Source organism: Austrofundulus limnaeus, unplaced genomic scaffold (assembly GCF_001266775.1).
Source record: "Austrofundulus limnaeus strain Quisiro unplaced genomic scaffold, Austrofundulus_limnaeus-1.0 Scaffold413, whole genome shotgun sequence".
Classification (NCBI taxonomy): Eukaryota; Metazoa; Chordata; class Actinopteri; order Cyprinodontiformes; family Rivulidae; genus Austrofundulus; species Austrofundulus limnaeus.
Window position 1 is genome coordinate 247,652 of NW_013952815.1, and position 14,922 is coordinate 262,573.

Here is a 14,922-nt window from a genome sequence, read left to right on the forward strand (position 1 = left end):
CAGCTGATCATCCCATGGAGTACCTTCATTCTTGGACCACGTATTTCTGTCTTTGTTAAATAAATATTTGCCATAACAAAGATCATAATTTGTTACAAATCTATTTTCTCAAACKTTTGCAGTATTAACTTTGTAATCCTACAAGCTTTTTGAAACTCAACATAGAATGACAGGAATTTCCATGGGAATTAAAGGTTATGTATGGCAGAGGTTCTCAAACTGGGGTCCCAGGACCCCCAGCGATCTGTTAGAGGTATCTTGGGGGTCCTCAAAAAATTTCACTAAACTGTTAATTTGGTTTTAATTTTTAAAAATGCATGGAAAACAATGAATTAATAAAATAAACATAACAAACTGGAATTTTTTCGCCCTTGTAAGGGGTCCCCAGACCCAAATGGCTTGAGAACCTGTGAAGTGTGGGAATAAACCTGGAATTAAACGTACTGACGTTTGGCCTCTAACAGTGATTTTAAACACAGGTTTGATGAATATTTCATCAGAATCTGGACGAAAACAACCAGATTTCATTCTTGTTCCAGGGACGCCGCATCTTAAAAAACACTGATGATCCGTATTGATCTCACTGGTAAGACTGAGCAGCTGCACGCGCTGCAGCTCCAGCTGTGCGGCGACTTCCTCTTTCTCCAGCGTCTCCTCTCTGATGCGCTGACTCCGCTCAGACACAGAGGCCTTCAGCCGTCGCCTCTCGTGTTCCACAGCAGTCAGGTCAGACCGGCGTTGGGCCAACTCGGCCTGATTGGAAAAATAAAACGAGAAACTGAATCAGACAGAGCGAACGGGAAACAGACAATGATTTTCTTTTTTATTGTCTGACCCTCAGCTGCTGCACCTCCAGCTTGTGCTGGTTGAGCTGGTTAATGAGGAGGCCGTTCTCCTGCTGGAGGCTGTCGATCGTGCGTCTGTGCTGCTCTGTCGTCTGGACACTGCTCTCCATCTGCAGCCTCAGAGCGTCGATCGCCTTCTCTCTGTCGCTCAGCTTCATCCTCAGCGTTTCCTGATCAGCCCACAGCGTCTGGTGCCGACTCTGAGCGTCTTTTAAACTAACGAGGTGCTGRGAGGAGAGGGTGATCATCACCATGACCCGGGAGAAAAAAATACTTTATTTTTTTTTCCAGGTTTTATTATCTGCCTGAAGAGAAGTTCCTCCTGCTTTTCAAYAGGATTCTTGAGATTTCCTCACCTCCTGGGCTTTCTGCTCCAGCAGGGTCTGGAGGCAGGTTTTCTCCTCTACAGCTTTGCAAAGCTGCTCCCTGGCTACCTCCAGCTGYGCGTTCAGAACCTTTGGGTCTACACTGAGCTGAAGCTGCTGCTGCTCACAGCAAATCAAGAAAAAATAATGTGCAAAAACAAATTAAAAGTAACTCAACATGTTATATCAATATTTGGCTTGCAAATTAACAATTTTGTTTTTGTTTGTTAAATGTTGTATTTAGTTTGTTTTATTGTGGTTTACTTTCCGTCAGACCATTCTGGGTTTTTTTTTTTTTTGGCACAAAATTTAAAAAGAAGCGCATAATTGAAAGAACACTTTAGGACAGTGATTCCCAACAAGGGGTACGTGTACCCTTTGGGGTACACAAGCATATTACAGGGGGTACGTGGAAAAATTTCCCAGATGTGTAAAAAAATTAATAAAATAGGACTAGAATATGTAGGGCCCTATGATTTCAGCAATGCAGAAAATGCAGACGAAATCACGGAATTTGACACAAAATGGAATCCAATATAAAATGCGGAATCTCTTGAAATTTGCTCATTTGGTCGAGTTTTTGATGTATTTTGGAAAATACAATAGATTTTGGACGCTGATGCTTCCTGCACCTGTCGTTACCTTGTTTATTTATGTAATTACTTATTCACTTTCAAGGCAACATTTTAATCTTTATGTTTAATTTGATTTGAAAAGAATAAAATGCCTGAGAATTAAACGTTTTAGGGAGTTAAATAAATAATTAACTTAATAATCAGTTGTAGTAAATTATAGTTTCAGAGAATTATCATTACGTTTGGCAGAGGGGGTACACAAGTCTAAAAAAGGTTGGGAACCACTGCTTTAGGAAACGCCTACCTGTGTCTGACCAAATCATTACAGAGTCACAGTTTGTTTACTTATTGTGTGGCGTGGCTCTGCTCTGGAACCTCAGTCATTTCACAAACAAACACAGAAAGGCCTGAGTCAGGAAAAAGAAAACAGCCCAAAGTACAGGAAAGAGCCAAATCAATGTCAGAAAAGACGCTGATTTAATCAAACGCAGACGGAGAAGGATCAGCAAACATGGAGGTGGGTTGTAAAACTGTTTACAGTAGACGGCAGCAGGCTGGGTTAGTTTAAATTAAATGTCTTAGATTTGAGGAAAACAGCTGATTAGTTGGTTGACACTGAGATCAGCTGATGCTTCACAGTGGAGGCTAAATGTACCCCGACTGAACGGACACTACACCTGATTGTGTTTTTTTGTGTGTTAATCAACAACAGCTGTGTAATCATAGCAGGCTACATTGATTCATATATCAAACCTCACAGTAAATCAACAGTTTAACTCTTGCTTTTTACTTTAAGCATTTGAGAAATCCCTCTAAACTAAACCTGATGCTTCAGTTTTATAACCACTCTTCCTTAATTTAATAAAGCAACAACCTACTTGCAGATGTTTCACAAGAGACCCATTTAGGATTCCCTGCAGTACCTTGAGCTGACAGAGGTGGGACTGGAGGTCTTCTGCCTCTTGTAGTGATTGCTCTCTTTCTTTCTGAGTGTTAAAGAGTTGAGTCTGAGCTTCGAGGATCGTCTGCTCCAGACAACAAACCTTCAACACATCAAATAAGAACCACAAACCAAGTAAAGTTTTTTTAATAACTCAAGCGGTGATCTGAGAGTCGCTTTATTTTACTGAGCTTTACATCAAGTAAAGTGGATCCAAATGTCTATAATAACACTGTATTAGAGTAAAAAAAGTGCTTTAATTAACTGGTGCTGAGACATTATTATTTTTACCTTTTCTTTGTAGCTGGAGATGGCTGACTCGAGTGCACTGACGTGATGGAGGTGCTGTGTGGTTTGTCTCTCTGCCAGTTTTCTGTAATTACAAATACATTTTCTAGAATATTCACAATATTTATGATGTTCTTCCCCTCAGAATAACAACACTAACAAACAAAACTATAAGAAATATTTTAAATAATTCACCAACTTTAGCAACCCCAGCTTGTCACAGAGGCTGGCTCCGCTGTCCTTTGATGAACTCAGTTTGTCGGTCAACGTCGCCATCTCCTGGACAAGACTTGTAATCAGGTCTTCTAAGCTGGGACGATCGTGAAGACTGTCATGATCAAAACACAGTGCTTTTATGCTTGCTGTGTTCATTTTGTTTGTTCTGACAATAAGGTTTAGCAAGTGGCTTTTAAATTTTATGCAACCTAATCTTTTTCTCATTAAAAGAATTTAATTAGCCGTGAATACTAGATCTATTTTTGTCATTAGTATTTTGTTTATGATCATGATCAACTCTAATATCAGTCTTATTGGCAATTACCTTTCTTGCTGATATACTTCATTATTTTCATCAGTCCTCTGTTGTTCTTTTGACTATTACAAAAGAGATTCAATTTCAAGTTATGATTTTAGGATATGCACTCAATTTATCTGAACATAAATATTACTACTCACCGAAAATCGTCTTGTCTGCAGCTTGTTTGTGTTCGTTTTGAGATCTTTGTTTACATGAACTGCTTGACTTTTCCCAGTATGAGAGCTGATGGGGGTGTCCCCACACTGCTTCTCACACAGTGTTTGGTAAATCTCCTTTACGAACCGTTCTAGTGATTCTACCTTCCTGTGAAGTTCCAACGCCTCATCCTCAGATTCTTGGAGCTTCTGGTCCGCAGACCTTTTAATGTTCTGAAGCTCATCCAGGATGGACAACATCTTTCCCATTTGATCCGTGTGCTTCCTTGAATCCTTCAACCTAAAAGTAAAAAAAAAAAAAATGTGAGTCAAAGTTCTTTATGAAAGCTTTTGTGGAGGAATAAATTAACGTCTCACCTCAGGTCAGACAGGTCATCCTGGAGTTCATGCAGCTTAGTCTGCAAGTTCATGACGGCACTTTGATGACTAAATGTATCTTGCTCAGGTTGATCGTTTGTCTTTGAAACGGTGAAATAATGGATTATTTAGGGAAAAGTTTTAATTAAATTAACACCAAAGAAGTTTTATGGTTGTAATGAAAGCATGAACCATGTTGAGTTGCAAAAAAGACAGTTACTTTTTCAGATGATCTCTCTTTCTGGACCACCTTCTGTTTTAAAGTATCCAGACTGCAACCCAGAGGCTGAGTCACTGCCCGCTGGTGGGCCGAAAACATGGGGGACTCTTCAGATGAGTCATCTGCCAAAAGAGCATATTGTGTTTACGATATATCCTGTGTTTGTCGTTAATGCTCAGGTTGGTAAAAATGTCTCATTAAAAAAAGCTGAGTCTCTAGTCTCTTTTCTAGTGCAGAAAGTAATATTTCAACAGTTCAGTAGTCTTAGTCACTATATTTTAGATGTTGTGTAAAGTGACATACCACTTTTAGTGAAAGAATAAACAAGAAGTGTCACACAGATTAATTACGCCAGCTTTAAACCTACGATTGCTGCAGCTTTGTCCTGATTTTCCTTCRTAAGTGCAGCTGAATCTCTTCAGAGCCTCCCTGGTTGCATCTTCAACCTCCTCTTGCAGTTTTTCTGTTTCCTTTGTTCGTCTCTCAAGCTCTTCACTGTCAAGGAATGAAAAGGTCAAACATTTTCAAGAGAGCTTTATTGTCATTGTACAGAGCACAATGAAATTGCAGTTCAGAACACCCATTCAGAAGAAGACAGAACAAACATGGGAGAACAGGTGCCCTGGGTCATGCAGCCACTGACCCCTGCACAGAGCAAGGATCATCTTCATGAAGACATCATGAGGCGGCACAACCCTTAACAGAAAAACTAAAAACCACACAAGGGAAGATGAGGAAAACAAAACAAAACATCATATTATATCAACACTGTGACACACTATGGTGTTTATAAAAAAATCCTCTGCATAGAGCAGATTTATTAGCCAGAGGAGTACGTGAGTTTAGGGGGGCGTGTATCTGAAGCCATGAGTGTTGAATGCTTGTGTGAATATCTGAAGAATGGGCCTCATGCAAGAACCGTTCGTACGCACAGATTTGTTTTTAAGTTGTGCGTACGAGTGATTTAGGAGAATTTGTGGCATTCACCAATGTTTTCGTATTCTAAGATTTTTTTCAGATAYGAACAAAATTYAYGWGTGGTCCAGACCTGTCGTATATTTTACGAGCAGTCAGTCTGCTGTTATCCAGACGGATTTTCCTCCCTGATAACTTTACATTTTGTTAGTTTGAAGATATTTTGAGTTGAAAATAAATTACACTCCATAATTATGTTGACAATAGGCTATTCTGCTTGAATTAGAGTAATTTAAAATGTAATAATTTAGACTAACAATATAAATTGTCCGTCCAGCCGGCTTATCCGGGATCGGGTGCGGGGGCAGCAGCAGAGAGACCCAGACTTCCCTCTCCCCAGAGACACTTTCCAGCTCATCCTGGGGGACTCCGAGACATTCCCAGGCCAGATGGGATACATAATCCCTCCAGCGAGTCCTGGGTTTCCTCCAAAGTGCCAGACTTATTTTGAAAACATTTTAAAATGCTTATTTCAAACCCACATCTGAGACCACCTGCAACCGGGGGTGTACGGTGTGCAGCGCTGTGTCTTCTGAATAAATGAAAATGATTTAACACAGTTGTTTATACTTTTAGCAGCTCTTTTTATTCCACAGCTGACCTGCTAAAAATAACAGATTTTCTTTTCTGGATCTCTGACAGACGGACTTCAATCTCTGAACTTGTAAAGTTCTTCTTTTTAGTTTACGCWGTCATTTTCATGAATGGACACTTCCTGATATCTGGGGCAGGAAACATAGCCTTATATGGTGTTTTTGGGGTGGTAATTATGCTAATCTCCTCTCGCGTGCACGAGCAGCTGGATCCGAACAGGTGGAATTTACGCAGCTCATTTACACACTTTTCCTGAAGAGTTTGTTGAATCTGACGTGGCATGTTCGTACGAACTAAAGTAAGAGAAATTTAGGAAAAGAATACGAAAATGTTCTTGCATGAGGCCCAATGAGCCTGAAGAATCGAGTCCCCAAAACCCATGCAGCCATAGTCCAGTATATGGATGGTAACTGTTCATTCTGGGCAGCCCTCAGCTTGCTCCAGGAACCAGATCACAGACGTGCGTGCGTGTCTCAGCCCACGTAATACAACCAGGAAGAATTTAGTCAACAGCTCAAGGCCATGTTGGAGAGCCAAATCTGTAATCAGTTGTTTTGGGAAGAGTCAGGCAGATGATAACAGTTTTCCATCTGCTTCTGCATTTGGGCCATTTATTTGATTTTGTTTGTTTAAGATGATCACTTTTTGTTGGAAGTTTTCTTTATTTATGCATAAAGAAGACAGTTACCCAGCATCAACCAACTTATTATGTGTATGCAAGATGCATATTTTTCCTCAACATAATTCAAGCGTGAAATAAAAATCGATGCCTCTGTTTGTTTGATTGAAGTAACTTTGGGTTACCTCAGTTCATCCAGAGTCAGATTGTTGAATCTCAGATGAAAGGAGGTCCTTTGAGCTTCTTGGAGAGAGGGAGAGGGGGGGGGGGGGGAAGCGTTTCAAGTTAGCATTTGATTTAGCATAATCATGTGAAAACTAACTCAACAACCTTAGCTAGCTCACCAGCTTCAGCTTGTTTGTGACGAGAAACTTCTTCATGACCAGCTAATCCGACACTCTGAGGCTCAAAGGGCTGTAATCCCGAAGACATCACTCAAATTAATTTAAAAAACACACACGATTAAAAAAAATAATAAGCTAACAATTGGCAGCCGCCGTAAACAGAAAGTTCCATCACCATGGAAACAGCATCCGGAGCTACGCGGAACGTAAAAAGAACCTAAATGTCGTCAAACTAATTAAGCGAGTCGAAAAAGTCAGAGGTAACGAAAGTTGCCTGGTTCTGACCCAAACAATTCGAGCTAAATTTCAGTGCAGAGCGCTATCAGCGCCATTAGCGCCACTGAAACTTTTGAAACAGTAGTGCGTCAACATCCGCAAAGGGACGCAAGCACGTAAAGCCTCTAGCGTTGCATGATGGGTAATGTAGTTTATAGTCGGTTTTTGTCGGACTCGCTTTGATGTCGCTTTCCCACGGAGCGGAGCGTCTTGATTTTTAGCAACATTTATTTCCACGGTGGCGAACAAAATGTAGTAATGGAGAAGTGAACGCTGTGATTCAGTGGCAGAGCTGTTTTTCTGCAAGCCGGCAGCTTCCGGACGAGGTAACAAGCCGGCTCGTTCACAGGCATACACGGTAGCAACCAAGCTAAAATTAGCTTAAAAATGTATTTTAATTTTAACGTCGTCGTTTAAGTAAGAATTATATATAAGTAAGAATTGTAAGTAAGAATTATATTTTACTTAAAAAATATTTGAACATTTAGATTTTGTATTATGAAGACCTTGTTGAGTTCAGCCTGTTCTTCAGTGCCCTATTGTTTGTGTGACCTACTTTCAGTGGATGTTGATAAATCATGTAAACAACTTTATTATAATTTTTTTAATGTATGCTTTGTTTTAGCATATTTTGAAACCCTGACTCAGTACATTCGCTATAATCCCTTAATAAACAGGGTTTGTTAGTTTGTTGGTTGTAGGAGRTGAATGTTACTGATTATCTGACACCCTTTAGGTGTGGTTTGAGACCAAACTTTTATACATTCTCCTCTCATTGGTCTGTTTTTTMGGGGTTCTTATCAGTGAGATATTTTCTTTGATTTAAAATTGTGTTAATCCGTTTAAATGTGTTGTTCTTCAGGATGAGGGATCTTCAGGGTGTTGACAGCTTGCTCTTGAAGGAGCTGAAGTCATGCTGTGCAGAAGAGGACAACTTTCTTCCCAGAGAAACGGGCCTGAAGTTGATGGAGTCCACAGCCCCAGAGGTGACCCACTTATCTGCCTCTTGGTGCWAACTTATGTGTGTGTTGCTTCCAAAATAACTTCCTACAAATGGTTGTTGWTGTTTTTTAGGTTCACTCTGGAGTTTCTGCAAAATGCAGAGACAGTAGGGTGGAAGAACTGTGGAGTCTGACTAATTTCTTTGGCTACAGGACTCAGACTTTTGTCCAAGCTGTCAATTTGCTCGACAGATTTCTCACCAACATGAAGGTAAGTATTCAAGCTGGATATATTTGGATGCATTCATTTCCTTTTAAACATTAGGGTACGTGTTTGCATGCAGGGTTCCCACGGTTCCTTGAAATCCTTGAAAGTTTGTGAATTAGAAAAAAATAATAATTTTAAGGCTCTGGAAAGTTTGTGAAAACAGCCAAAAATTACATTTGTCCTTGAAAGTCCTTGAGTGTTTTTTGGGGATTGAAATTCTCTATTTACACGACTGATTTTCATCATCTTTTTAAAAAATAAATTATAAAATTTAAAAAAAGGTACATTGGATAACAATGTACACAACAATGTGGATTGTGTGTCATTGTTTCGGACTCAACAAATTCTTTGTTCCGTTTTTCATTGAATTTACATGATATTAAACCTGTTCATTGGTAACATACTGTGGTAGCAGTAGGTACTTGCCGTTGCGCGTGGTTCTTTAATTTGAGGAAATTGGTGCTGGAAAGTCCTTGAAAGGTCCTTGAATTTGATGTTGACCAAGGTGTGGGAACCCTGTGCATGTTTAAAATCACATCTTTGTTACTGTTGAAACAGTAACAAAGTTCTGCAACAAAATAATGTGCATGGCAAAGAATACAATTTTGCAACTTGTGCACACAACAGTAAGCCTTGATTTTCTAGTATTTGCAGGTTGAAAATGCAGCCACAGTGCTCGCTGGTTGCTTAATGGCAAACACTCAGAATTTGCTGAGACTGCAACCGAAAATTCTTATTTTTTATTTTTTTCAACTTTCTCATTTTTGAGTCACTATGCCACTTTTAGTTGGTCCAACGTGCAGGAGTATGACCCTGCAGCTCCAAGATATTGAACTCAAACTGTCTGTCTGAGGATCTGAGAGCATTTGGAAAAGTTAAAGTCTTAACATACTTTCTCTAGCCTCATTTTAATTTAAATAGACATTAATTCATGTTATTATCGAAGTCTGCTTCACTCCCCTTTTTATTTTAGTAATTTAGCTCACTAATATATTGAGCTAAATTGCAGGTAATCTTTGAGTTTGTAGAACCCCAGGTTGTTGACGTCATCCTTTCTCTGGCGCTGTGACAGGTCCAGCCCAAACACGTGCCCTGCATCGGCGTGTGCTGTCTTCACATTGCTGCCAAAATGTTCGAGGAAGAGAGCGACATCTCTCCCTCGCACGAGCTCATCCGCATCAGCCAAAGCAAGTTCACCGTGTCCGACCTCGGCCGCATGGAGAAAATCATTMTGGAGAAACTCTGCGTGGAGCCCAAAGCTGTGACGGCCCTGACCTTTCTGCACCTCTACTACTCAGCTGTCAGCTCCCTGAACGCAGGAAGGTAAACGCCTCGTYTTCTTGTCACTTCCTGTTCTTATTGCGACCGCTCCAGTCTCTGCGGAGCTGGTCTGACAGCCTGGTGAGATCTGTACTAGTAGGATTCCCTCTATGTTTTAAGGGAAGAGATCCCGAGCATCGGGAGACTGGAAGCCCAGCTAAAAGCCTGCTTATGTCGTCTTGTTTTCTCCAAAGCAAAAGTAAATACTCCCGGGTGACAAATTGTCAGCATTGCAGCCTCTGCTGTGAGTCTTGGATCTAATTGATCCTTTTATTTTCCTTGTTTACAGCCGTCAGTGTTGGCTTTGTCCCTGATTGCTCAAGAGTTTGAATCCCTTCAGTCCATGACGTTGTTGAAGCTTGTCCAGCAATTCCAAAGACACTTAAAGGTATGTTTTGTCTGGATGAAAATAATCTTTTGCTTCAGTATTTTTAGACTAGATTGGGATTGAATTTGTTCAGAGTGTCGTTAATCCCGCCTGACCACAAGCTGTGGAAAGAACAAACACTTGATGTGCTCACAGCAGCCGCCTCTCAGATGTTTCCCGTCTGCCGTCTTTCACAGATCAGCGACGGCAAGCTGCTCCACTGGAAGGAGCTCGTGACCAAGTGCATGACTGAGTACCGCTCCAGTGAATGCAACAAACCAGACAACAAGAAACTCGTCTGGATCCTGTCCAGGAGGACAGCTCAGAGTCTTCAGACCCGTCACTTGAGCGCGCCCGGCCTTCCAACCATTCCTGAGATGAGCTGGGACGAGAGCGAGAGGTCAATAATTAGTTTCAGGTTCCTCAATGCTGCTTTTGTATTAATAAACTAGAGTGGAACGGTTCACAAAATCTGCAGTTTGATTTGGTTTTTAGGGTAGAGGTTTTTGCTTCAGTTTTTTTAATTTAATTTTTTTAAAATCTTTTTTCTAGGGGTGCAACGATACAGAAAATTCACGATTCGGTTCAGTTCCATACTTTAGTCTCACGGTTCGATATTTTTTCGATACAAAAAAAGAAATGTCCAAGCCTTTTTAACTTGTAATTTGTTGAAATTAATTCTGAACATTTGTTTAACCTCAAAAGTACAGTTTTTAAATTAAATGTTGCTGAAACAGCAAGTTTCTCTGTGGATCTGTGCTCGACAATGCAGCCTAGGTGGAGTAGTCGAACACAGATCCACTGATCCTTTAACACAGAGCATCTTCAGAAGACATAAATTTAAAAAATTTATTGTTCCATACATAGTGTGTATTGAACCCAAAGCACTGTATTGAACGGTTCGATACGAGTACATGTATTGTTGCACCCCTACTTTTTTCATTTCTCTCAAATCTGACATCTTTTTAAAAAAAGCCTCTTGTTCTGCTACTAAATCCTTTGTGTTTAGTAGTAAATGTCATAATATTTGGATGCTTGGGCGGACCTCTTTACCTCGGTACTTGGTAACATTCTCCCCCCTCCCTTTTTTTTAATTTTTATTTTTGTGCCTTACAGCGAGGACTCCTGTGAGGACATGAGCAGTGGAGAAGAAAGTCCATGTGGCTCGTTGGGAAGTGACGGTGAAGGAGCGTTCTTTCCTTCCACGTTCCTCGACTGTGTGGAGTGACTGCTGTGCGTTACAAAGTAACAGATGTGTAATTTTCCCCTGAATCGTATGACTTCAGGGGAAACTTGTGTACTTTGTGTGTCTTTATCATAAATGCAAAGTGACTGATTTTTTTATTATAAAGTGCCTGTGTTTAATCAGTTTGTTGTCTGCTTCTGCAATGAAAAACATCTTAATGATGCAGTATGGAAAAAACGCAATACTCTTGGCAGCTTGATATTAATACAACTTCATGTATTTTTCCAAGTTCTCTTTGTGTTTGACACGTTTTAGTAGAAATAGAAATAGCACAAAGAAGAACCGAAGAATGTGTTCAGTACCAGCTAACATACTCAAACATTCTGAATATTTTGTAGTTTTTTTAAATACTTGATACCAGTATTATGCATATCAATGGATCAATATTCTCATGTGTTATATATGACATGTTTAGTGGGAAACTGTAAATGCATGGACATTAAATTATGTGATTATGCATGTTGTCTTGTTTACCGAGATAAGCTTACTGTGAAATGAAAAAAAAAAAAAAACAGATTTAAAAATGTAAATAACATGTAAAAAAGGAAAAAAAAAACAAGATTTTATGTGTAATATGTAAGAAAAACAAAAAAATAACTCATATAAATAAAAATAATAATTTTAAAAACGTTTTATTGTTGCTTTTCTTTGCTTGTATTTACTAAAATGCCATTATTTAAAAGGGTCTTGATTCTGTACTGAACATCACAGCAGATGTTCAGGAATACCTCAATAAATCTTTTTTCTTTTAAATTTTTGAAATTTGGTATGCTTGTTTGTCTTTGTGTCTATGGTGTAATAATAATGATTACACCATAGTGATGCTGTAATTCTGAGTGTTTTATGTGCTGCAGAACAGGAACCTGCTGTAAAACAGCAATTATGCTGAGTCAGGCTTGATTTTTAGTAATCTTTTCCTGTTAAATAAATAAATCAAATCAATCATTTGTAAACACAACAATGATGGCTGTGAATGCATATTAAAGCTCTATCGTGCAAAGAAGTGTAAACGTCATCTTGGAAGCAAAGCTCATTTAGACCGGACTGAGACAAACTTAATAATTGTATTTTTGTTGATTGATTTTAAACTGAGCTGTTGCATTTACTCCCTCAGTACTTAATGTTTTCAGTCAGTCGTAACAAAAGTACAGTTTTATCTACCAACAGCAGTTTTTCTATTGGCAAATGTTCTTCAGCAGCTCCTCAGATTTGTGGGGTCTCTCAAGGGTCCATTTTAGGTCCACTCCTTTTTAATCTCTATATGTTGCCTTTGGGGTCCATTTTCAGAAAATATAAYATCAYKTTTTTATTTMTTTGCTGATGATACCCAGGTTTATATGCCCATTAAGTTAGACAGGGTCACACTCCACTGGAAGCACTCTTCAGTTGTCTAAAATKACATAAAAACCTGGTTGACAMAAGTTTTTTTTTYCCAGTTACGACAGTCCTGCTTTTAAAGTTTTTCATATTTTATGTGATCTGTTAGACTGTTGAGGCTTTTAAATCCTTACTAAAGACCCATCTCTTTTCTTTTGCCTTTGATTGGTGCAGAGTTCAAGGCTGTTTATTTTTTTTTTATTTGTTCAATTTATTTCATTCATATAACAAAACAATCTATATGCAGTAAAATAAAAAACCAAAAAGGTTCAATTAGAGCTAATGTTTTTTATTTATTTATTTATTTTTGTATTGTGCGTTTTTGTATTTTATTTTAACTGTTTAACATGTCTTTGGCTGAATTGTTAGGTCAACTTTTGTTGTTTTTAACATGTTATAAATGTACATATAAATAAATTTGACAATGACATTGAAAATTGTCAGCCTGTTATAGCAGTACTGGCCCCTGCCGGCTACGAACGATGCTGCGCAGTTCATAAGTCAGCCTCGTTGATGCTATAGGGGTTCATTAATGCCTCCGACAGGCAGCTAATATATAGAAAACACCATCAATGTAAAAAGGGTTTTAATGCTCTCATCTAGCCCAAAACAAAACATAAACAAACAAATAAACAGATAGATAGATAGATAGATAGATAGATAGATAGATAGATAGATAGATAGATAGATAGATAGATAGATAGATAGATAAAGTCAAAAATGGGGCAACATTCTGTTCCCAAAAAAGGTCTCGTGCTTCCTGTTGGGGGTGTTTTCTTCATCTTTCTGCGCCCCTCCTCCTTTGTGCTGCAGCAGAGGAGCCTGCATCCGTCAGAGAGAGGAGGAGGAGGACGAGGAGGAGGAAGAGGAGGAGGAGGAGGAGGTGATGCTGCTGTCTGGATGTTGACACATATTTCTGCTCATGATTAAACCTGCAGTCTGGAAGAGAAGCAGCAGAGCGGAGGAATGAGAGCGGACCGAACATCTCCATCATCATCATCATCATCATCATCATCATCATCATCATCATCATCATCATCATCATCATCATCATCATGCAGCCCACGGAGCGTCCATTTCCCGCGGTTCCATGAGTCGACGAGTTTGTGGGTTAAAGCCCCGGACATGACAACATAAAGCGAGTCCTGGCTGCGCACCGGGGATGAAAACAGACCCAAGATGGTCCGCATCGCCAAGGCCCTGGGTTTGATCATCCTGAGCGTCGTCGTGCTCATCCTGTCCCTCATCAGCTACGTGTCTCTGAGGAAGGACAGCCTCTTCGGCTCCAGTAAATACTACACCGGAGGCCCCAGGATCATGTTCCACGCAGGCTTTAGGTGAGTGATGATGCCCAGCAGGTCGGTGTGACTGAGTGTAAACAGAGGCCCAGATCCGTGGACTAAACTRGACCTGCAGACCGGGAGCTGTCCAAGGTGTTTTTATTCTCTAGATGAGCTGCAGTGATTCACAGAAAACAGTCATAAATCAAAATATCTGAACACTTTTTAACCCAAACTTCATTATCAAGATAAATATTTTTATTTTGTGGGAAAATGCAATTTATATTAATGTCCTATTTCTCTTTATTATTCCTAAATTCATTTCCCCCTACATTTTTTGACTACTTCACACTTTAACTTTAATATGTTAAAAATGTTAACTTTAATCAGGGGGTGGATGCTGTGACTTTTGTTTTTTGTATTTTTTGTATTTTTTTCAGAACCTTCAACCTTATTTGCAAAATCACTGAAATACTTCAAGATGTTTRCAAATCAGTCTAAAGTTATCTAATTAAATCTTCAGCATATTTGATTTATTTTGTCTTTAGCTGATGCACTCTGGCTTTTTGCTGATGTTTTCTTACCTTTTGCTTCTTTTAGCTAGAGATTTAGCTATTTTTATTTTTGAACAACCAATTTACAACATTTAGCTTTTCGCCATCCTTTTGCTATTTTAGCTTTCAGCTTGTCTTTTGCTTCATGGCTAGCATTTTGCATCTATAAGCTTGCATTTTTTTTTTTCAATTTTTAGCTACTAGATAGCAATTAGCTGTTTGCAACTCTCATCATTTTTTAGCACCTTGATAGTTTTAGCTTTAGAGAAACATCATGCTACTTTTACCTAGCCTTTGGCTAGTTTTAGCTAGTCATTTAGCTATTTTTATATATTAGCTAGAAACTTGCAACTTTTAGCTGGCCTTTTGCAATGTTTATCTTTCAGCTTGTCTTTTATTACTAAGCTAGCATTTTGCTCATTTCAGCTATTACCAGTAGTTGATTAACTAGCTATTTTCTACTTTTATTATTTATCTC

The 14,922-nt window shown here is 39.1% G+C and overlaps 3 protein-coding genes across 7 annotated transcripts in view; 2 read left to right on the forward strand and 1 right to left on the reverse strand.

Moving 5' to 3' along the window:
* Window positions 1-7,415, reverse strand: part of LOC106528931 (coiled-coil domain-containing protein 158) — a 14,583-nt gene extending 7,168 nt beyond the window's left edge. For 2 of the 5 annotated variants that reach the window (XR_001311563.1, XM_014024216.1), the window contains exons 1-13: window positions 6,816-7,415; window positions 6,657-6,714; window positions 4,651-4,778; window positions 4,284-4,405; window positions 4,064-4,164; window positions 3,689-3,986; window positions 3,555-3,607; window positions 3,213-3,341; window positions 3,017-3,098; window positions 2,709-2,828; window positions 1,202-1,330; window positions 836-1,072; window positions 585-753 (exon numbers count right to left, since the gene is read on the reverse strand). Coding sequence is in view for 4 of the 5 variants with exons in the window: in XM_014024216.1 (XP_013879670.1) it covers window positions 585-753; window positions 836-1,072; window positions 1,202-1,330; window positions 2,709-2,828; window positions 3,017-3,098; window positions 3,213-3,341; window positions 3,555-3,607; window positions 3,689-3,986; window positions 4,064-4,164; window positions 4,284-4,405; window positions 4,651-4,778; window positions 6,657-6,714; window positions 6,816-6,903 (1,714 nt within the window). In the remaining variant the exon portion in view is untranslated. The remainder of the gene's footprint in view (window positions 1-584; window positions 754-835; window positions 1,073-1,201; window positions 1,331-2,708; window positions 2,829-3,016; window positions 3,099-3,212; window positions 3,342-3,554; window positions 3,608-3,688; window positions 3,987-4,063; window positions 4,165-4,283; window positions 4,406-4,650; window positions 4,779-6,656; window positions 6,715-6,815) is intronic. The other 3 variants (XM_014024217.1, XM_014024219.1, XM_014024218.1) reach the window with 3 other exon arrangements.
* A 538-nt stretch (window positions 7,416-7,953) lies between these two features.
* Window positions 7,954-11,745, forward strand: LOC106528932 (cyclin-G2; the record flags this gene model as incomplete). Its single annotated transcript, XM_014024221.1, is given in 7 exon segments — window positions 7,954-8,077; window positions 8,166-8,303; window positions 9,373-9,623; window positions 9,741-9,819; window positions 9,910-10,008; window positions 10,185-10,387; window positions 11,104-11,745. Coding segments are annotated over 7 exon segments (1,006 nt in total), but the record flags the coding sequence as incomplete, so codon positions are not given.
* A 1,693-nt stretch (window positions 11,746-13,438) lies between these two features.
* LOC106528945 (sia-alpha-2,3-Gal-beta-1,4-GlcNAc-R:alpha 2,8-sialyltransferase) overlaps window positions 13,439-14,922 on the forward strand; it is a 10,678-nt gene continuing 9,194 nt past the window's right edge. Inside the window, exon 1 of the mRNA XM_014024237.1 lies at window positions 13,439-13,947. Within this exon, the coding sequence (XP_013879691.1) occupies window positions 13,790-13,947 (158 nt within the window). The 5' untranslated portion in view covers window positions 13,439-13,789. The remainder of the gene's footprint in view (window positions 13,948-14,922) is intronic.